The sequence below is a fragment of the Pteronotus mesoamericanus genome, unplaced genomic scaffold, assembly GCF_021234165.1.
Source record: "Pteronotus mesoamericanus isolate MK-2021 breed Mesoamerican mustached bat unplaced genomic scaffold, CSHL_Meso_final contig_27, whole genome shotgun sequence".
NCBI lineage: Eukaryota > Metazoa > Chordata > Mammalia > Chiroptera > Mormoopidae > Pteronotus > Pteronotus mesoamericanus.
Genome location: NW_026555115.1, coordinates 256,319 through 280,093, shown reverse-complemented (window position 1 = coordinate 280,093; position 23,775 = coordinate 256,319). Strand labels below are relative to the sequence as shown.

The window sequence follows — 23,775 nt, the reverse complement described above, 5'->3', positions numbered from 1 at the left end:
GTAAAGATAATAGAGAAAAGGAAAAGCTGCAAAGACATTCTGTAAGAGAAGAAAGAAGTAATTTTCACTATATGTCTTTTATTCAGCTGTGCTGACCTCAAGGTTTAGAGAAGGTGAAGGAGTTTGTGCTCTTCCTCTGAGGTGATCAACTTATAAGCCGAAGCTTGACATGATTATTTCACAAGCTTTGATAGTTCATTACCTCGGCTTCCACAGATACAACTGCTTTATGGCTCCAAGAATAACAGCTTCTTCTAAAATCCAGTAGTCACGTCCAGGTCGGCAGCCTCTTGATTCAAGGAACTTTCTGGCTGACGATATTATTTGAGTCTAATAGAGGTTGCCAACCCAAGATTGTTTTCTTTGTGTAGGGAGGAGGTTGTCCTGCAAGGCTAACTGGAAAGTTATCAGTAATGTTCCAATTACTGGATTGGGGTGGCCAGATGTCAAAGACTTTATATTTTTGTTTGTAACTTTTGCAGATTGGCCAAAGTCACATAAAGGCTTATACCAAAAGATTATGGAGTGATTTCTGGTTTGAGACCCACTACCAGGTTGGTAAACTGAATAAACCTTTAGTCAGGAAGGAAAGTTTTTTATTATCTGGATATGAAATACATATTTAACTGGTAAAGCTTATTTGCAAGTTAAACCATTGCTATCACAAGAGAAGGAAAAACACCAAAGTCTGTCTGTCTCAGTTATCTGTGTTCTAAAAATGCAAAAGCTAAATGAAATTTCTTAAACACATTTTCAAAAGGTAATGTGATCAAACACATGCCAGGTGGACACATCTTTCTGCCACTTCATAAGAGGGCACATCACAAAACTAGCCTGTGACTATTGCCAACTAAAAGTGACACAAAAACCCATGTTATTTTGCAGATTCCTCAATTTTCAGAGGTAAAAAAGGGATCCCAACTTGTTTCTGACCCAAATCTATTTTTCAAACAGTTTCTCTGATCATCCACAGGGCTTTAGAACATTGTAAATCTTTGTAAGTTTGGACTTGATCACCTGGAAAATATCTGATTATTCAATCTAAAATCTGCTGAGTCTAAGTGACCTCGCAATAAAAACACAGAATTTTATGAAACACACACTGCTTTTAAAATCTTGGATGTCTGATTTTATATTTGCAAAGCAATACCAATCATAGATGACTTATTTATTTTTCAAAACAGCCTGAAGAAAAGTTATGTTCACTGTTAATTCAACTATAATGTAAATCTGAGAAAGCTTGAGCTTCAGTTCTTTAAAAAATACTCAGTCATGTCATCTATTTCAAATCCTCCAAGTCAGTGAGTTTTACCATTTATTCAGCCCCTCTGAAGTTCACACAGTGTGACTTTTGACAAGACTTTTCAGTATCATTTACAATTCAAGCATTCTTACCAGATCAGAGACACTGCTCCATTGACACATGCATTTCTGTAGCAGAATTTTGGAAAAGAAGAGTTCTGAGAGACAATCTGAGTGGGAGGTCTGAAAATCAGACACAGCAACAATTCACCTCAAATATCAAAATGTCAACTGAAATGGCCACATCTGAATGAGGCAACAAGGCTCTTGGCAAAACAAAATCCTTAAATCGATTGTAAAGCTGGCAGGGTAGCTTTGGACAAAGGGGGAAGTCCAAACATTTAACTGGGATTACAAACTGACTTAAAAAATGTCTCTATCTTGAGACATTTGAAAGGAATCTAAACAAATAACTCATTGTCAGATAGTATAAATCATCTAACATATTTTCCTCAGGATTGAATCAATGTAAGAAGCTTCCTATGATGGTGACACACCTATAACATAGATTTCTTTCCCTGTAAGATCTCTTTCTTGCTCACTGATACCTGCAATTCTATCATTAGATAGTTCCGCTTTTACCACTTACTTAAATACAGCACAGAGGGGAGTTCTGCTGTTTTTTCTGCCACTGAAACTCCATCTCTTTCGCCGAGAGCACATTTATAGCTGGAATCTTATTTTTTCTTTATCTGGTATTCCTCACCCTCTGCTAGGCACTTGGTATCATAAAATCATTGAGCTCCAAGGAACATGGCCGATCACTGGGCCCTGTCCTCTGATCACAAAGACAAAAAGATGAAGCTCGAGCTCAGAAGAGAAAGGAGAATTTGTCCAGAGTGACTCAGCCAGTTAGTGACAAAGTGTGGACCAGAACTGTGGAGCCCACAGCACTCAGAAATTCATTCCCCAAGCATTTCCTGAGTCCTACTGTGTGCTAGGCACTACATTATATTTGGGGACATGGCAATGATGACTATAAGGATTTTTTCCCATAGAAGCTTGAGATCAAAGTGAGTTGGTCAGACTCAAAAAACAGTAGTTACAATGACTACCTACCTAAGTAAAATTACAGATGTTGAATCCTTAATTAACCTTTGTTGATTCAATCTCAGAAACTTAGTAATTGAAATATAAAAATTATTTACATAGAAGAGTTCACCTAAAAACAAGTACTAGAACTTAGATTCTATAGACAGGTTTTTAACTGAGATTCCAGCAAATTTAATTTTAACTTCATTAATGAAATTTTTCTTCACTTATAGATTAAGAATAGAGAGCGCAAGCATTTTAATTATATGCTAAGGATTAAAGTGTTTATTCATTTATTTAGTCAATTTATTAGGTGTATATACAAAGAATATAGACACAGAAATCTTGATTAGTTCTGATGTTCAGATCTAACTGGTTACTATTAACAATAGCTAAGGTATTAACTTTTCTAACAGACCAATTTGTACATTGTCATGGATGATGGTGAATCTTATTCAAGTGTGAACCTTAGTCCATTCAATTTTCCATGAATTCTCTCAGATAATTAGTTTTAAGAAATACCACCACATGGCACCTTATCATTTTCCAGTCCTACTGGGAATATCTGAAAAATGTGTGAAGAATATTAACTACAAAATTTGATAGGGAAGTGGCATTAACAGTCAAGTCTTTGCACGTAGTTTTTGCCTCATGGAAGCATCAACCCTCCCTAGATTTCTGAGTACCCATTCACCTCACATACTTGTGGTAACTGCATCATCTACTGCTTTGGTGCCTGGTCTTTGGTTTTCCCCAACAATCAAAACTCCACAATGGCTCCATCTGGTCCACCTGTATCACTTCATCTGGTTTATATGTACCTTTTCCCAAATGTATTGGATTTATCCAGTTTTGAAAATAGACAGGAAACACAATGCTTAGGTCGCAATCTATAATTTCATTGACCTTACACTAACCCTCATCTACACATCATTTTTCACTCTGGGATATCACATAAATGCTGGCTGATTTCTGAGGGCTGAGAAAGCAGAGAAGAAATTGAATCCACTTACTGAAGTGCAGTTGTAGTGGTATTTGTGTGTTTGGTTGTTATTGTCGTTTGCTTATTTTCCTAGACTTTATCTTTGGCCAAAGAGTCACTGCCTGTCTCAAGAATGACTTGGTACTCTGCCCTCTTCCCTTATGCCATCCATCCACACTATGCTCTTGATATTAATTAGGGCCAAAACAGGGACTCACTCATGAATGCAGCTCTTCAAACACCTGCTTTGGGCTTCTCTGACTTGCATTTGCGTGGCTTCCCACAGGGGCTATAACCAGAGCTCTGAAGGAAGCATGGCAAAAATTCAAAGAAAAAAAATACTGAATTTTAAAAATAGCTGTTTTTATTTATTTATTTGTTAAAGTTTTGTTTTTTATTTATTTTTAGAGAGAGGGGAAAGGAGGGAGAAAGAGAGGGAGAGAAACATCAATGTGTGGTTGCGTCTTGTGTGCCCTCTACTGGGGACCTGGCCTGCAACCCAGGCATGTGTCCTGACAGGGAATCAAACTGGTGACCCTTTGATTTGCAGGCCGGCACTCAATCCACTGAACCACACCAGTCAGGGCTATATTTTTAGAGATTTTAATAGAAGCACAGTGCCTTGAACATAAGGTGCTCAATGATATTTGATTATGCAATGAATGAATACTAAGCTTCCCTGCAGAGGTAGGGCCTTAAATGAAAGTGGTCACTTTCCTCTGGTCTTTGTAATGGCAGCCATCGGTAATGTTCTTAGATCCCATCCAGAAGAGTAAGCCTGCTGCTTGGGCAACTGAGAGTGGGCAGAAACACCTCCAGCTCTCTGGGGAGAGCCACCTTTTTATTTAATCAAGAGCATGTGTGTGGATCACTCACAGTACTTACTAGAATAAATTTTAGTTAGTGGTAAAGGGATGCATGAAAGGAACAAAGCCAGTGCTACCAGCAATAACAAACACTGTGTTTACTTCAATAGCATGACTGTTATAATTCATTTTTTTTCTTTCACCGGTTTTTACTTCAATAGCGTAACTGTTATTATTTTTTTTTTCACCCAGCCATTCATGGAATATGGTTAAGTGCCTCCCTTCACCAGGCAATGGAGTATACATGTTCTATTCCTTATCCTAATACTCTCATTATCACAGCTTTCATTGTTACTGGGGTACACTTTTTAACTTTCTCTCTATTTTTTCTTTTTTTTTGCTCTTGTGTCACTTGATCCTATATAAGTCCAGAAGAAAATGGAGGCTCAAAGGATTTGAGGAGGGTATACTGCTAGTCAGTAGCAGAGCTGAGTCTTATGTATTTAATACACTAAGAAGTATACAACATTTCTATCAGCCAGTTTCATTTCCCTTCTAAGGAGCCCCACAGCAACATGCTTATCAACAGGGGCAGTAATCTCCCACTGCATCTCTCAGGGCAAAGGACTTTGAATACAAATATTTGACTTGTATGGCTGTGCTTTCACTAATAATCACTGTTCTTAGTTTTCTAATTTTCCATTGGAATCTGGGAACCACACAGGAAAAAGGATGAACTATCTTCCTGCTCCTAGTTTACTAAGAAAAAGATAAATTTCTCACTTAAGACATTTTTTTCTTATTTCCAGACAATGTTAAATGACAAAAGAAATATAGATTTGATCTTTAATTCACTGTGAGAAATAGTATGTGTATAGAAAAACCAAGAAACTGGCTTTTAGTCAAACTGTTCTGATGCAGAGACTCAGTACCAACTCTTACCAACTTATAGGACTTGGAGCAAGTTATTTAACTCTCCTGAGCCTCAGTTTCCCCATCTCTAAAATGGGAATCATGATACATGCACCACAGGTTGTTGTGAGAATTATTTGAATGTTAGCTTCATGAAAGAAAGAGCTCAGCTGTCTTTTTCACCACAGAATTCTGTGAAGAACGAAGCACAATAAATATTTGTTGACTAAAGGATAATTTAGAATACATGTAATAAATCTGTGTGGTGCCTAGCATGTCACCAATGGCCAATAATCTATACCTAAGTAAATGTCCCCCTTTTCTGCTCTTTTTCTTCTAGACAGAAGACTGGGACATATCATATGTGTAAAAAATAAATGTTTACTGGACATAATTTGCAATGAGGAAACTTTTATGGACTTACATGCCAGAAAAGTCCTTCAAAGATATATGGGAGGGTTATGATGTGTGAGTTACTCTGGATTACATGTAGGATACCCCTCTATTATAAAGCACACTGTTGATCATCTTCATCAGAGCTATGGAGAATAAAGACAGTTTGTGATAAATATGTATGGCACTAGGTGGGTACTAGAATTACTGGGAGATCACTTTGTAGATTATATAATTGTCTAACCACTATGTTTTATACCTGAAACTAATATAAAATAATAATGAATGTTAACTGTAATTGAAAAAAATAGTGAGATAGGAAGAAGACACCTCTAGGGAGGAGCCGAGGCCTGGGAGTCCTGGCTGTGGCTCTCATCTTCATCCCCTGAGTGAAATCTTCTCCCCCTCCCCGTTCCCCATGACAGCCCTCCAGGCTTTCAGTGCTCCTGCAGAAAGTGCTTCAACAACAATAAAAAATATCATCTGTGATCTGTTTTCCATCACTGAAAAAAAAAAGGTCTGATGTTGGATGTTTAACTCAATTGAACTGAAAATTCAATTCAATTTAAAATGCATTCAAGCCTATTTAAAGAAATCTTTTGTTATGTCCTTTGTCATGTGAGGAATCTCTCTGGAAAGAGGGACAGCAACCCCCGATGCATCTTTTGTATAAATCTGGATTCATAAATAGAACTTTCTTAAAACAAGGCATGGAAGCATCAACTGTAGGGGCTGAGGGCCTGCACTGCTTCCTGGTGCTCCTTCAGAGAGACCTTCCCCATTCCCCCACTGCTCAGAATCCTATAGGACCTCTCATCACAGAGCAAAGGAAGGTTTCTGTGCATGAGGGAATCACAGAGGACTCCAAGCTAAGGGGGAACTAATTGCTTTGAGAAGAGCCGCGATAAACCATGGCACTGAACTCTACAGAAGATGGCATCCTAGGAGTAACCAATCCCATCTCAGTGGGAACGGGAAGCTAGAATCTTCACTGATTAAAGAACAGAGAGGCACACTTCTCTCAGCTTTGAAATGAGCTGAAGATCCATGAGGATGGTGTAGGCATTAACAGCATGAGCTTTGTGGTAAGATAGACCTCAGTGTTTGCTAGTCATGTGATTCTGGACAAACTATTTAAATTCTGAGCCTCAGTTTCCTTATATAAAGGGAATGTTACAGTACCTCATTGTAGAGTTGCTATGAAAATTAAATGAGCTAATATAAATAAAAAATTTAAGTCCAGCACCAAGAATATAGTAAATATTCTATGATGTTAGTAGCTATTATTAATAGTGGCTATTATTATTATTCTCATCATCAATAGCACTTATTCAAATGGGAACAAGAAAACCACATGGAATATTTTAAGGACATCTGACTGATTAGTATCACCATCATCATCATTTCATACTAAATGACACATTCCAGAATTCACTGTTTATATATATCAGGGCTACTCCATCCTGAACCAATGGCTGAATCTTGGTCTACTCCATTCCTCTGAAGATACTAGCTCTGTATTTCATTCTAACTCCTTTTTCAACCAAATGACAACTGGATAAGCTGGTTCCATTTATGCCAGCCCTTTCAGGTGACATAACACAGCTTACTTAAGCACTCACAAACTAATTATAATTCTAGAAGTTCAGCACCACTTGTGCTCACATCTAAGGTAGCAACTTACCCAAGCAAAGGATTAGGCCCTAATTACAGGCAGTCTGTAAATATTATATAAGGACCCTGGTGTTTCTGCTCAGTTTAGGTTACACTGACTTCCAATCACGCATTTTATCTTTTGGCATGCATACGTAGGTGCCCAATAAATGTTACCTTTGGTGATAATAAAACAAAAGACTAACTTTCAAAAGTGAAATATCCAAAAGACTATTGTCTGTATTCTTGGCAGCAGCCAGAGAGCCAGTTTTCCCAAGTCAGCAGCCTCTGAGGAGTCTGGCCAGGGGCCAGTTCCCAGGGTTGGCGCATTCCTGGGGCCTGGCAAGAGGCCACTGGGACCCTGTTTCCTCTTTCATTCTCTTTATGTAGTGGAAAATCTTTCCTGCTTCGACCCCTCTGAGTCTGTTTTCCTCCATCGAAAAAAAGAGAGAGTCACATGGGAAGTGATCCCCAGCCCCTTCCCCAAATCTCATCTCCTGTTGCTCCAAGTTGGCACAGCTCAAAGTAATTGAAGGCATAAGACAAACAAAGGAGGGCTCTACAGCCCAGTCTCCAGCCCGATTCTATCAGGGGCACAGGGCCTGGGGCAGAGACCCAGCAAGCCCTGTGCACAGGGAGTCATTGTGCACTTGCTTGGAAGGCTCTGGGCACTTCTGGAAGCCTTTGGAATAAAACCATCTGTTATAAATAGACATTGGCTGGGCTTCAAGGGTGAGAGCAGTAGGCCCAAAGTTCCAGAAAAATATAACGCTCCACATAAGAAGGTCTGGAGTACAGCTCATTAATAGGCAACTACTCAGCAGCTGGACTAAGAAGAAAGGAATCCAAAGGTTTGGTCAGATACAACCTGTAGTTAACACCTGCTGAACATTTCTGGATGATAACATCATGATATGCTATTCAGTTTTTAAACATTATATACGAATATCTGCAAACCAAATACTAAAAAAACCCTTTTTTTCTGAATGTCTCCTTCCATCTGCAAACAAAGAAAACGGCCATCTGGAGTCACCACGTCAGCTGGCTCCACATATTTTCAGTGCAGAGGAGAAGACTCCATGCCAGGCACGATGCTGTGTGCGCTAATTGAATCCTTTCCCTTAACAGTCCTAGCAGCCATTGGAGTAAGACATTATCACCTCTTCATGGAGATGAAAACAAAGAGGCTCAGAGAAGGGAAAGTAACATGGCCATGCTCACACAGGCAAGGCATTACTGGGAGGCTGGGATTCAAGTCTGGTTCAGGCTGATTCTCCTGCCAGCCCATGGCCTTTCTACTATGTTCCATGGAATCCATTTCCACTGAAGCTTTTAAGACAAGTGTGTTGGGCATAGTGGGCTCTGAGTTTATGTTTCTTCCTAGAGTTGCCACTGTTGCCTATATTTCTGGTAAGTTGAAGCTTAGCACATAGAGTCACTTCCATAAGAGCAGTACCCTTCCTTTACATAGAGTCCTACAGTGTCTAAAACAACTTCCTGATCTTTATTTCACTGTACCCTCATGGCAACCCCACTACTGAGGGCACAGCAATTCAGTGAAGGCCACAGATCTACTAAAGGGTTCACCTCAAGTTCAAATCTACACACTTGGAGTTCTAATGTAGCGATCAATGCACCATAGCACACTCCAGCCACCACACCACACCACACAGAGCCCTCTCTAGGTGTTTTTGTCAGGACCCCAGAGAGAACACCATGTCCTTGGCCACATGGAACTTGTGTTGTGAAGGTGCTGAAGCATACTGTTCTGGTCAAAACAATCAAACACATAGGAACTCATTTCTAATAATATATAGACAATAAACCAGTCTGACTTAAGATTGTGTTTTCTTCTCATTCTAGAAATGTGAGAAGAGAGGGGCTAGGTAGAGTGTATGTATAATATAGAATCTATGTAATAGAATCAATGGGCTGGATACTGTCTGTTGACCCACACATATCCACTCTGCAACCTTCTCTTCCCTGATCTGGGCTCCTTTCTCTCTGGCTTCCTATTGGGTTTGGTGAGTGCGAGGAGCCCATAGGGCCCTTGGAGAGTGGGAAGAGAGTACAGTGGGAGATTTTATGTCCTTATTCCCTCCCTGCTGAGCCAACAGTGGTTAATTGCATCCCTCCACCGAAGGACATTTCCTGCCAAATGGCTCTCTCCTATTGTCATATGCTTCTGTGGCCACTGTGTCTCCTTGCCCTCAGGCACAGAAGTGGTTACAACACCCATTTCTTGTAGCCTCCAGGTGCTGCACTATTACCTCACTGAGTCCCTTACATCCTGCCACCCCCTTGTAAGAGGCCCTTTATTAAGCTCTTCTCCATCACCTGCTTGAGCATGCCATCTGTTTTCTTCTAAGACCTTGACTGATGCAGTAAGGAAATGATATGATTGATGTAGCTTTTGTAGGCAAAACTATAGCAAGTTATTCAGGTCCTGCTTAGAGGGCAAGACGTGCTAACTACAGTAGATCTGACCCTCTCCTACCTTCCTTTCCTCCTTGCTATGTAAGTACTCCAAGTAGGAATTATGTCAGACAGTCTGCCTCAGGGACCTACCAGTGGAGCTCCAAAGTTATCCCAGCAGACCTCCAAGCAGCTACCTACCACAGCCACCTAGCTGGGACTGCACTTGGTAGGGCAGGAAGGATGGCATGAGCCAGGTCCCAGTCACGTACAGTTGATGCCTTCAAGGACTTCCTGCTTAGCCTTGCACCCATCTACCCTGGATTACGGCCAGCCTTCATGGCCTTCCCATGTCAAGGGATGGCAGGCCTCTGAAAACAGCTCCGCCTCCCAAAAGAGCAACAGTCCCTAAGCCTACTTATCTGCTGGCTCTGACAGATGGAGCCCAGAATTTACCAAACCAAATGATTTCATTTCCTTAGCACATCTATGTGCATGAGAGCAGTCAATCAATTAATTGTATTAGGAAACCTACCAAGCTGAAGACAATTGCTTATAACTAAGAACGAGAAAGGTGCTGAAAGACAGAAGGCAGGCAAACCTCAGAGGCATCTTCGGAAATGGACAATTATGACCCATTAAGCCTAGTTAAGGAACTAAAATTTATGAGGAGGAAACATCTGGAACTGCCTGGAATGTGAAGGAACCAGGAGGAACCACTGTCTGGTCTTGTAGAGAGCAGCTGAGACAAGTGATTTTGTGTTAGGGGAGACATACAGAATTAGAACATGAAAAGGACAGAATGGAGGCAGTGCATCTGGTGTTCGGTTAAGCATTTTAATACAATGGACCCTGGACTTGCTTGTGAAATGTTAACTGAAGTCGGGATGAATATGAAGGCTATAACATAAGGAGAAAACTAGCAGAAAGATCTTAAATACTGGCTGAGCTGAGCCCAGGCAATAGCGTGTGGCAGTTCAACAGAAAGTAATGAAAATAGTGCCTAATCAACAGCCACAAACCCTGTGGTGCTTAATAAATATTAATTGACAATGATGAACTATAACACAGGCTTGTAAATTAGTGTGAGACAGTTAGGCTACTGAAATATAGCTAATATATATAGTTGATATAACATACACTGATAACTGAATGAGAAGAAAGGGAACCCAAATGATTTAGTTGTGTGATGAATTCTGCCATGCCCCAGGAAGTATGGGTAAAAGGGTATTAACAGAAGTATAGGGAGGGATGACTACAAGGGACAAGAGAAAAGTTAAGGCAATTAATTCAGGGTTCCAATGGAGCTTTCTTAGGGTCTCAGCAATTCCTCATATAAACTAGGCACCTTGGAGTAACACACTATTCTTTTAAGACACTGTGGTTTTCTCAGTAAATTCCTGCCTCAGGGAACTCAGGGAACACCATAGGTTAAGTCTGGACCAAAATCCCAAGACTTATCCTTAGAAAGGATATGAAAGCTCTCCTCCTTGGGGAAGCCCTCCCTGATCAGTACAGCAAGAAGAGCAACATCCTTTTTATAAATCCCATCATTGTTGTTTGCACCACTCTGTTCCTCCTGGTACTATTGGACTATGATTTGTAAATATGTAACCACACATTTTTAGAAGTTTTGTAAAGCAGAAATCATGCTTTGCATTTCGTGGCACACACTTAGGTCTTCATTCTTAACACTTCACAAGGTTTTAAACCTTGTAAGTGCTCAATTCCTGTACTGATCAATTAGGAACTCTAGTAAGAAAAGAAGGTACATTATCAGTGAGAACACCCAGGTGCCTATAGGGTTTGAGGAGCAACTTCTAAGGAATCAGTGAAAGCTCTACTTCTTGTTATGGACAGAGCACTAGAGATTCTGCCATGGGATCATCTTAACTGCAAGAGGATGATGCAAGAAACTCAGTTGCCATGGAAACTTATATGATCTGATGAATCCCATTGTTGAATGATGGTAAGACACCAGGAGAATGACAAGCAGATCTCTGAGACCTATGAAAACATAGAACATGCCAAGCACATATCTTCTCACTTGAACTTATTTCTGCTATAGAATCATTATTTCATCATTGATCAATAACAGCATTTGCAAAGGGCATTCGAAATGTCTCATTCCTATTTTGATTCCGTGAGACCACATGTGTGCAGAGAGCTACATCTCAGGCAGGCTGACAGCTGTCACTGTAGCAAATGCCACTGAGATCCTGGTCTGTGACTTGGGCAAGGAAAGCCATCTGTGTGCAGGTGCTGTGGGCCACACTTGCTAGACTAAGGGCAGGTAAAGCTACCTAACCATTCTTCAGTCACAGATACCTATGAGAATCTGAGTATACCTATGGACTCACTCCCCAGGAAAACACACATATGCACACAAAATCTAATGCAATTTATTTCAGAGAATTCAAAACCCCTGGAGTTTTTTCATAAATTTGCCCTATCAAGCACCTTGGGACTTAAGGGACTCCACATACCATGCTAACAATTTCTGATGTAAAATAAAAATCTTTTTCTTTCTGCTCTAGAGATGTTTATTACTTTACTATGGAGATAAGACATTTATTCACATAATCTAGAGAACCATATAACATGCTATATTAATGATGCCTGCTGTACTTTGCACAATTTGGAGAGTACCCTTTATATCATAATCTAAAATAAAAATCTTTATACATACTAGAATCATCTTTGGACAAAACTGAAAAGCAGGGTGTCATCTATCCTCTCTAACCTTCCCAATGGGCCTTCAGTGCCTTCTCCAGATAGTTCTCCTACACTCAATACCCAGTATCACCTGCTACTATGTACTGAGCTCATGAACTCACTGGTAAGTTCACTCACTCATAAGTTCACTCACTGGTCCATTCATTTCACTGAGTGTTTTCTATGTGTCGGACTTTAGGAACACAAATATGAGTATAACATATCTCATGTCCTCTAGGAGGTTACAGGTCAGTTCAGGCAGGACTGATTTTTGCTTCTCAGAGCATACCTGGCAATGTCTGGTGACAGTTCTGGTTGTTACAACTAGGGGAGGGTGCTATCGGCATCCAGTAGGTAGAGGCCTGGGATGATGCTAAACATCCTACAATGTACAGGACGGTCCTCCTACAAATGTAGGGCCCAAAATATCAATATTGCCTTGACTGATAAACTCTGCTCTAGAGTAGACAGGTATGTGATAAAGTGGTAAGTGCAGTGACAAAGACCAGACGTATTAGGGCAGCTCAGGAAAGAACACCTAGGAAGTTCAGTTATGACGGCACTCTGCCTTGTTTTCAGTGATGAGAGGGAGAAAATAAGGGAAGAGTTATTCAGGGTAAGCCATCGCCATAATGAAGGCAGACATTTCTTTGGGCAATGTCAGAGGACGGAGCACCAGTTGCAAGTGGTGAACAAACAGATGGCAAGTTGAAGAGAATCTCCTCATGGGGAATGATGTTGGCTGCTTACTGACCTCCATCAGTCAGTGGCCCAGCCAAAAGAATGCACAGTCATCTGGTAGGACCATCACTCAAGTTATAAACTGCATTGCATGCTGGGGGACATCTAGCTATAATTTGCATGTGCCCCATCATTTGTCAGTTCCTTCTCTACTCCCACTCTGGTCAACAATCCCACCTTGCACACATACACACCACAGTCAGTCCTCATGCAAATAAAAATATAAAATTATAGATACGTGATATATATACATTACACTATATATGTGTACACACACACACACACACACACACACACTATAATTATAAACTTGAATGTCTACAGAAGTTGGTTTCAAGACCTGGTTAATCAGAAAAAACACAAGACCGCAACTCAGGCCTAGACCAAGTTCCAACATGTATTGTGTCGGCTAAAAAGTACATTTGGTTGCCCAAGAGATGGCTCTACTAGTGTTTTGCTGTCTAACTTCATTCAAAAACAATTTTGTTAGATTGTATTGTCACAGCTGTCACATCAGCTTGCATTTTAAAAAAATTATCAAAATTGGTTCAGTCTTATGTAGCCATCTTAATATTAAAGAAAATACATAAGATTTCTTGGCATATTACACTTTGTTTTTTCAAGAAAGGTAAAAATGCAACTGCAATGCAAAAAAAGATTTGTGCAGTGCACGGACAAAGTGCTGTGACTGATCTAATGTGTCAAAGTGGTTTGCGAAGTTCCATTCCGGAGATTTCTCGCTGGACAATGCTCTGTGGTCGGATAGACTAGCTGAAGTTGATAGCAATCATATTGAAACAGTAATTGAGAATGATCAGCATCATACTATGCAGGAGATAGCTAACATACTCAAAATATCCAAATTAATAAACTTACTGGTGACAATGAAAACTGTCTTTTTATTTTATGAAAAAAAACATACAGACTTTTTAGCCAACCCAATACCTTCTTTCTTCTTTGTAAAACACCCGCCTCCCACCTCCTTTGAAATTACTTTGTGAAGTCAGGCCTGGCCTCTCTCATCAACAGGCAGAACCATGGCAGCTGTGCTAATAATGCACATGTAAACCTCTATCCCTGTTGAGGCTGGGGAAGCCCCATGTGAGGAGCTCCCTGTTGCTGGAATAGAAAGGGTTCCTGCCTCCAAGCTGCTAGATATCCATTGGCAACATAGTCTGAAGTTAGACTGGAGTTGAAATCCCAACTCTATCACTCACCAGTTCTATAGCCTTGAGGAAGTTAATTAACTTGTTAAGCTTCATATTTCTCATTTTTAAAATAGGAATCGAGTTCCTACCTTAAAGGGTTGTCATGAGTATTAAGTGACATTTTCTATCTAAAGCACTGAGCAGAGTGCCTCAATAAATTTTACAGCGAGAACCTCAATAAATTTCAGCTATTATTACTAAGGGAAGGAAGCCATTCTGGTCTCAACTCAATACCTGATTCTCTGCCTGAACATGCGGAGCTGTCTGCTAAAATGGCTTTGATGCTGAACTCTGCCAGCCCCCACTGTTGACATATTCTATGCTTACAGCTTGGACATATTCTGCTTCTAGTCCTCTGTCCTGACCTCCATCCAGACTCTGTCCTCAGCAGCAGTGTTGCTCAAATCTCCAAGCTCCCTCCCAGCACTGTTCTTGTAGGGTTCTGGTCTCTTCCTACTTGTCTGGAGCCCCATTATGACTCTTAGCAACCCGGCATTGTGGGTTGTACCCACGTGGCCAAGCCTCCCCTGCCTTCTCCCAGCCCATCACCCCAAATCTACCCACAGTCCCCAGGGATCTGTACTGCTGGAGGGCAGGCAGCTAGACAGAACATTTCTCCAGCATGTTCTTGATCTTCCATAATGAACTTAGTAAGGGTGGTGAGAAGATTCACCAGGTAAATATTCACTTGAGAATATGACACTTTTCTAACTCTCCCACTTGCCACTTTTAAGGGAGAACAAAGATTCAGCATACCACTGTGGAAAGGCTGCTCACCTAGGCTAAAGGTGATCTGTTCTCCACTTGTTTTTTGTTTTTGTGTTTTTTTTTTCCAAAAGATGCGTTAACTGATCCTCAAACACCACAAACCTCCCAACATTTGGCTCTAGGTCATGGTCTCTGTTCTTCTTAGGATATCAGGAAGTGGCTGGGATAATAACTCTGTTAGGGGCAGAGAAGGAGATGTGGAATAAAAAGCTCCCTCTCATTCCTTGACCCTCCTCCTCTTGATGCTTACTTGGGAAACCTTAAACAATCCTGATACCATACAACAAAGGTCTGACTTTCCACCAGACAACTTGGCCTTTGCCCAATGGTCAGGGGCACTCAGGAAACCAGACTTCATGTAATAGAATGGTCCAGGGCAGCTGGGATTTGATAGCTAGCAACCTTCTCTAGCAAGCTGGTCGTGTGTGCTCTGTACAGCATCTCTGCAGTGAGGGGTGGTCTAAGTGCAGCACCAAGAAAGTAAAGAAGGCTACAAGCATACCTGAAGCATGACAGAATTTTCTTAGTTTTCACAATCCACTGGCTGTACTGAGCAATACTCACAATGCCCCCATTTTGTGTTTAGAAAAAAAATCTCAGCAAGTTTTGAGCTTTCTAAACTATTTCCCTATGTTCAATCTCTTGGCACTTGGGTTCATGCATCTTTGCTTAAGAGCCTAAACCTGTTCCCTTGCCTGCTTGGGCATTGCATGTCCTAAAAGTGGAAACAATTCACTACTCAGAAAGTTAACACTCAAGAAAAGTGAACCAGCACTTTCAAGTTTCTCATTACTCTACGGTGGGCAGGTATCTGTTAGAATCCAGCATGCTGCTTGTCTTTGTAAATTAAGTTTTATTGGAACATAAGTTACACCTATTTATTCATGTATTATCTGTGGCTGCTTTCCTACTACAACAACAGAGTAGTTGTGTCTGCTCGTTTGACCTGCAAAGCCTAAAATATTTATTCTTTGGCCTTTTACAGACTTTGATGACCCCTGCTTTGAGACTGGCTTGTGTGATTACAAAGGCTGAGAAGTCCCATAATTTTCTTGAGAGCTGAAGGCCCCGGAAAGCTGGTGGCATATTTCTGGTCCAAATGTGAAGGCCCTTTAAGAACAAGGTGCAAGTCCTAGTCCAAGTCCAAAGGCCCAAGAACCAGAAGAACCAATGTATGAGGGCAGGATAATATAGATGTGCCAGCTCATGCAGAGAGCAAATTCACCCATCCTCTGCCTTTCTATTATATTCAGGCCCTCAACAGATAAGATGATGCCCACCCACATGGGTGAGGGCCATCTTCATTCCTCAATCTACCAATCAAACGATACTCTCTTCTGGAAACACCCTTACAGACACACCTGGATATAATATTCTACCTGCTATCTGGGCATCCCTAGGCCACCCAGTCAAGTTGACCTACAAAACTAACCATCACAATTTGGTATATGAAAGAAGTTTTCCTGGAGAGAAAATAATTCAGCAATGAAATGAGTTGTCACCAGGGATATGGAAAAATATTCTTGGGTTTCATCTTTCTTCTCTTCCATCTAATTCTTATTTACAAAATCCTCTCTATTGTTTCAAAACACAGCTCTAACTACAGTTCCTTCACGGTTCCTCCTGAGCACCTCCCACAATAATCCCAGGTCTTATCACTGTCAGCCTCATACCATTTACCTCCTCCATGTTAAATTATCTTGCCTGCACATTAGGTCAGCTTCCACAAATCAACTATAAATACTTTGAGGAGGAGTGTTTCCTTGCAATAGTCAGGGGTACCCTGCAGGAAAGCGATGGCTCACTCAAAAATTGAAGAGAGCTTGGTAAAGGAATTACTCAATAAACTGCTGGAAGACCTAAAGCAAACAGACACGAGACAGGTTGGCAACACCCAAGAGTCATTAGTACCAAGAAGCCTGGAAGGGGCACGGGGAGAGAGCTGTGGTTCTCACCGTAGCTAGGGTTGTGTGAGAGGTTGCCCAGCAAAGGCTGTGGCCATAGGCAGAGGAGCCCAGTCACTGTGATCCATGACCAGGCAGGAAGAGAGCATGGAAACAATGACCTTGATTTCTTTCACCTCCCAACTTCTGATATCCTGCTAGGTCCTCCCCTTGGCCAAATCCAACCAGAGGCCAGGAAACCAGAGATACTTTTGACAAGATCCATGTGCTACATCCTCCAGGATTGCAGTCATGTACAGAAGGATGGCGTGGTTCTGGAGGAGAAAATGGCAACTGTCCAACACATCCCACAGCTACTAAAACATCTTAAATATAAAGCAGATTTTCAAAAGTGCTTGTTGATTGGCTTAATTAATTCATGACTATGGAAGGCCTAATTACCCTAATGATTTGGATGTAAACCACCAAGAGGGTAAAGGATGAACTGAAGGACCTTTGTGGGACCTTTCCTGCTCCTACAAGTCCATCAAAACTGCACTGTTATCATAGCAGAGGTTCTAGCATGGCCAATGTTTGTCTTTCTTTTGGTGGGGACAAAGGAAAGGTAATACCACAAAGGAATACATCATTCATAAGAGAAACTGCTACTCACATGTGTGCTTAAAAGCAAAAAGTAATTTTCCCCAAAATTAAAATAAAATGTTTGCAATTGTAATGTAAGCTGGTAAAAAAGATAACTCACTCCCCAGCCTTCTCATCAGTTAAATGCTATCATAGCTACACATGTCAAATAGCTGAACATAAAGCCTGGGAATGATTCTTGCAAATAAAAAAAAGCACAGTGTGTAATGCTCACTTTCACTGATCAAACAGCATCCCGGGGTGAGCTAAACAGCTTTGGGTCAAGAAGAGGCCTCAGTTTCTGGGGTGATTTTCATTGTTACCAGAGAGAAGACTGCACTTGCCATCAATATGCAGCTACCCGGCACACTCCTAATGGCAGAGGCACACTTGCAGTCGCTTGTCTTTCTCTCAGGGTCTTTACCTCCCACATTGAAACATATTTTTCATTTCAGTTTCACTTACCTGTCACTTTCTTCTTAAAAAGGGTGATTTATCAAGGAAAAAAATCATCAACATCAAAGAATACTTCAGCATTACCAGTGTACACATGTATACATTTACACACTCAGACTCGCTCACTCAAACTCTCCCCTGTGTCATGTCCCGAAAGCAAAATGGTGAGTAGAACTAGAAACTCACATCCCCCAATTGCAAGTTTTTTAAATATCTGAACATGAGTTTCTTTATTCCGTGGTTCCTCCAGCCTAAAAATTTAAAAGCTGTTGCAAGAAAGCTATAATTTCTACTCGACACTTCATGATTTGATTATGTAAAATAAGGAGTGTAATGAAGTTAATAGTACCTTATTCTTGCAGTCCATTATGAGGAATTATTTCCTGTAAAGTCTGAAAGTGGAAATTACCTCTGGGTCTTCTCACTCTCAAAAATATGGGTCATAATGATTACAGCAGTGGCATTTCAAGACAAGATTTTAATGTTTCTTTTTCCTCTAGTCTGTTTTCCAAAAGGACATCTACTCTTACAGGGGTATTATACATATAACGAGAGACAAAGAACTAAAGTGACAGGTAGGAAACCTCGGTTCTACTCTTGGTTGTATCCTTGTTATACAACCTCAGTTAAAGCATCTAACTTCACTGAATATTAACTACTTCTGCAAAGTGAGGGGACGGGATAAACCATTCCCAATTTAGTAGTCTATGATTTTTAAAAAGTAACCTATACTAGAACAAAGTAAAATAAAATAAACATGCCTTGGGAATAAAGAATGAGTTATATGATACCAGGTGTTTCTTATCTCTTTTATTGTATTTCCCAGCAACCCTTATCTAGCAAGGAGGAATTACCCATGTCCTCCTTGCTTATTTATTTGTATAATTTCAGCATGGAGCCAAAAGGAGGGCCACATCTTAGGTTCAAATCCTTTACAGACCAGTCAGTTTTGATCTCATCCCCCTCCTTCATTTCTTCCTGATAGTCACAACAAACCTCATTCAAGGGACTTTCAATGGGTCTCTTGCTCAAAGAACCAACTCAAAAAGAGTACTCTTGCTGTCATTGTCACAGCAGTATCTTATATGAGGAAAGAACATAATACTAAAGTAGAGGAAAAAATTATAATCTCCTGGCCTAATGGTATGATGCTGAATAACATATAAGCACCACTTACACTGGGCCACATAGTCATAGGTGAGCACAGACTTTTTCAGGATTTCTCTCATATGCACATGCAGATGTAACACTTAATTTGCCTCTAGGAAACAAGAAAGATATTTCTTCAGTGTATTGACTCTCCTGAGCATCATTTAGGGAGATTTAACAGGATTATGTTTCTTATGTGGTGCCAAGCAACAAGTTCTCAGTTTCACAGTGTTCTTTTATGCTGTAATCAAGACACATTGTTATAGCCCCCACATGACTCAGGGTAGTGCCATATGCCAATGGGAATGCAAACTTAGTTTAGGGCTCCCAGCTAGCACTAGTAATATGACAGGCTTTGATTTATGCTTACAGTCAAATGTATCACTAAGCAAAATATAAATGTGGGCTAGGATTTCATTTAGACTGTTTCCTCTTTCTCTGATTTTCAGGTGCCCAGTGCCTTCATACTCATCCCACTTCCCTACCAGTCCCAACCCAGCCCTGCATTCCACCACTCTGTACTTTGTCCTTTTGTTTACCAATTTCCTCAACAAAACTCTGCTCATCTGGATGACATTGGGAGTGATCCAGGATCTTTTATTAATGAGTGCTACTATGAATTATTGAAAGACAATAGGTTAGCATGCTTGCTTTGATATGGTCTTTGTATATTCTTTGGGACTGAAGGCAGAATTTTGGCTTTAGGGGCTGGTATTTGGGGGTTAAGAGAACCTTTCCTGGGTTGCTCATATCATGCTATATGGGCATCTCTGTTCCCTGCCTGGGCATAAGACAGACCCCAATGGCAGGCTGATATGTAAGAAGCATTTTCTTTGTCAAAAGAAAGGCTGAGAAATCATCTTTTTATCCTGACTCCTCAGAAGTTGCAAAAGGAATAGACACACACACATACATTTTTAGCACATTCTACCTGGAGATGGAAAGACATAAGAGATGAGAAGAGAACATAACCATTGGGAACTTAAAATACTATTAAAGTATTCTCTGTAGAAATGCTGCTCAGTGCATAGCCTACAGAGACACTCAAGTTGTTTCTAATAAGAGAAGAACTTGACCAAAAAGTTTAATGCAATCCTTTTCTCAGTCCCCAGAAACTCGCACCTGTGAATAGTTTGTGATATGAAACTTCAGCATTTATGGGGTAAACAGCTAATCTGTACATTGTCCGAGTAGGATCTACAGCAGCAGAATTGGAAAACCGCAATTGATAAACCAATTCAACAAATATATTACTGGACACCTTACTCTGATCCATAGTCTGGGCCAGGTGCTGAGAGTACACAGGTGAAAAAGCAAATCCCTATACAACATGCAAACAAAGGAATCAAGTTAATTTATATTTCAGTGCATGAGCAAAAGGGAAAGGAGTGACTTGCTAGATTTGATTTGTTGCTTTGTTCATAGGCATTATAGAATAGAAGAGGTGGCCTGAACCTCTTAGCTCAGAGACTATGAAAGAGTGACCAACCTTCAGAAATCAGTGATTTAGTCTATTTCCTTGGACTAACCAGATTCTCATACACAAAAGCAAAACCAACCAAGTGGTTAAGAATGATGCTCATTAGCATTAAAACATTTAGAAGAAAGCTTATGGACAATTAAACTAGTATACATACCTAGGAAGATCTCAGAGTTTCTTTGCTCTTAAATAATTGAAGCTCTGTTGAATTCTTGTTCAACTTATCCCAAAAGTTAAGATAAATGGGTGATGGAACAACTATATATAGGCTTGGCATCTGGCATCAGCTGTACAGTAGTGTTTTTGTATAGGTTAAAGTCTACTTCGGCTGGAATTAATGTAATTATATTTAATGTTGACAGATTATGACATTTGCCTATTAAGACACTATACAAACATTCCAATAATTTACTGGCTTTTGATTCTGTAAAAAATAAATGAAACAAAATCCCAGGGGATATTGCTAATGGGGTAACTGGAATAGAGGTTTCAAAAGCACAGAGTTCAGGAAATAACAGTCAAAGAATAATGCATTTTAAGCCAAAACATATAGAGTGGTAAATGAATATTTAGTACTTACCACAAGACTGCTGTCTAGAGAGAGCCTTTTTCCAAAGTCCCTTTTCTCAAGCTGTCTCTTTCCCTCCATGGGTGAAGTTATTTATTTTCCTTTGTGATTTATAAGAATTCCCCTTCTGTTTTCAGGGTCACTGCAAAAAGTGAACATGGTTTTCACTATCCAAGTGAACAGTGTTTAGACCCTTGTTTTTAACTTTATAACCAGAAACAAGTGTTGAAGCCAAAAATACCCAGACCTAAATAATAAGTATGGAACTGGTCTCTCTCAACTCCAAAAACCTCTCCAGGTTGCAAATGTCAGAGTCATCTTTTTGAGGCCCCTGTGTTTTTATAGGTTTTGCTCATGGTATTGGGAAATTAGTTTGCAGGTTGAATCAGCAGACTGCGGAAAAAAGCAAACAGTCCATTTCATGCCACACTTGCTCCACACCCATCCTCTATCAGCCAGAATCATTCTGTTATTGTGCACATAGATGCTGTCTGCAAATCCATGAGAGCAAACTGACAAAATCATGCTCTGTAACCAAGAATTGTTGAGCCCAAAACCCAATGAGGGAAAACGGAGGCATGAACAATATTGTCAATATTTAATTAAAGATATTTAATTTAAACATATTGGAGGAACATTATTAGATACATTTCCTTTGGGACAGGTTAATTCAGAAAGAATGGTGGAAGACAGACATCATTATTATCAATGAGTATTTGAACACCCATTGCATTCTACCATATGAGATATAATTAACCCCTATACTCCACTGAGATTACTTGTTCTAAAATTATTAAGTATTCTGGTTAGTAAGGATATAGCATATGTATTAAGCACTAGCTCCCAGTTTTCACCAAGATGTAAAAGGCTCAAAGTAAAAGAAATAGGTTCAAGCCCACATTTTCCTACTCATTAGCTAAGTGACCTTGAATAAGTCATTGAGCCTCTCTAAAATTTGTTTCCCAGCTGCAATCAACAGAAACAAAATGATGTATATAAAAATAGTTTAAAGATAATGAATTATAAACTATGTGTTATATTACACATAGATAACATTACAGACCAGTTAACCTTAAATCCTAGTGGACATAACTTAATGTCTTTGATGATTCAGAGGTCCTTTGAGATACAGAAACACTCACACTCCCCAAAATACACATAACCAATGTATTGCTGATCTAGAAGAGCTGGACTTAATAAAATGCCATACCAATCAGTTTTTAATAAAATTGTAAAGATATATTTTTCACAACTCTCTCAATTGCTCCATCTCTGAAGAGGAATGCTACAGGTTCTACTTTACAGCCCACACACAGCATGTGGCCACTTTCTCTTGGTTTCCTCCACCAGGGAGAGAGTTGAGACAGCTGTGGCCCAGACAGAGTCTGTGCAAATTATGGTCAATTGTAGGAAACTGATGGACCCCTTTTCCAGCCATAGGCTCCCTCCTCCATCTGAGTCACTACATCTCTCATTTTTCAGAAACACTAATTTTAATTCATCACTAGTCCACTCAGAAACCCCTAGGAGTCTATTCTGAATTCAGGATAAAATCCACATTTTTCAACATCATGTTCAACTAGTCTTTTACAATCCCAAACACACTAGGCACATTCCTGAGACCACGCTTTTGATCATACCTCTCACTTCCATCTGCTCTATTCCTCCCCTTGCTCCAGTGCCTGGCTCAGGTCCCATCTTCTTCACAATGCCTTCCTAGTCACTCCATTTGGCATCTTTCTCTCCCAAGTTTCATATAGGTCATTGGGGACTTAACTTATTATTCACCATCATCACCTAGAATAGTTCTTTAAATATAGTAAGTTCTTATTTGCTTTTTAGTGTAGTGTAATCATTAAAAAACTCTCAGAAGCATTTTTCAGAATTAAAATAACTCTGTACTATTACTATAGACAAAACTACTAATCACCTGAAATTTGTTTGGGAGTTTATCTTTCCCACTTTCAACTGTTCCCTCCCATTTTGCAGCCCTCTCCTTATTTCAGTGACTGTATGTACTGGTAGCTAGGAACACTCTCCATAATACAACTAGAGAGACTACTTGGGCACTGAGATTTCCCCCTCCATAAAAAGCATGCCTCCTAAGTCTTATTCCAAAGAGCCTCGGGGTTTGATAAATCACAACAGATAATCTTTGGACATATAGCACGTGTTTACTCCATGACTACTATGGAGGATTCAGTACTTAGATACTGATGACAATGCCTTTTATAAGAAAGTCTTCATGAAACTGACACTGTAATGGGAGGATATAGAGAATATATAAGCAAACAAACAAACAACTCCAAATGGTGATAGGTACTTGCTCTGGAGGAAATAATCCCCAGTTGATGGTGTAATAGTGTCAAGTATGTGGACAGGTATTCCCTTCCACATTTTAAATAGGGTGGTAGTGGTGGGAGCCAGCCATGTAGATAAAATATGGGTAAAGAGCATGTCAGGTAAAGACCCCAGTCTTTCTGCTGGGAAGGAGCTGGGAAAGTTTTGTGTGTCCCCAAACAGGGGACCAGTTCCTTCGGAACAGAACAAGTTAGGGAGAGAATGTGTGAAAAAGTTCCAAGATGTAAGCAACAACTATGCATACAGGGTCTTGTAGGTCAAAGAGACTTGTTTGTTCTAAACACAAAGTTTAATCTTAGGGTTTGATTT

The 23,775-nt window shown here is 40.1% G+C and overlaps 1 protein-coding gene across 2 annotated transcripts in view; it reads right to left on the bottom strand.

Moving 5' to 3' along the window:
* NCKAP5 (NCK associated protein 5) overlaps positions 1–21,186 on the bottom strand; it is a 750,489-nt gene extending 729,303 nt beyond the window's left edge. For both annotated transcript variants that reach the window (XM_054574978.1, XM_054574979.1), the window contains exon 1: positions 21,118–21,186. In XM_054574978.1, the coding sequence (XP_054430953.1) occupies positions 21,118–21,186 (69 nt within the window). The remainder of the gene's footprint in view (positions 1–21,117) is intronic.
* Between the last annotated feature and the right edge of the window lie 2,589 nt (positions 21,187–23,775).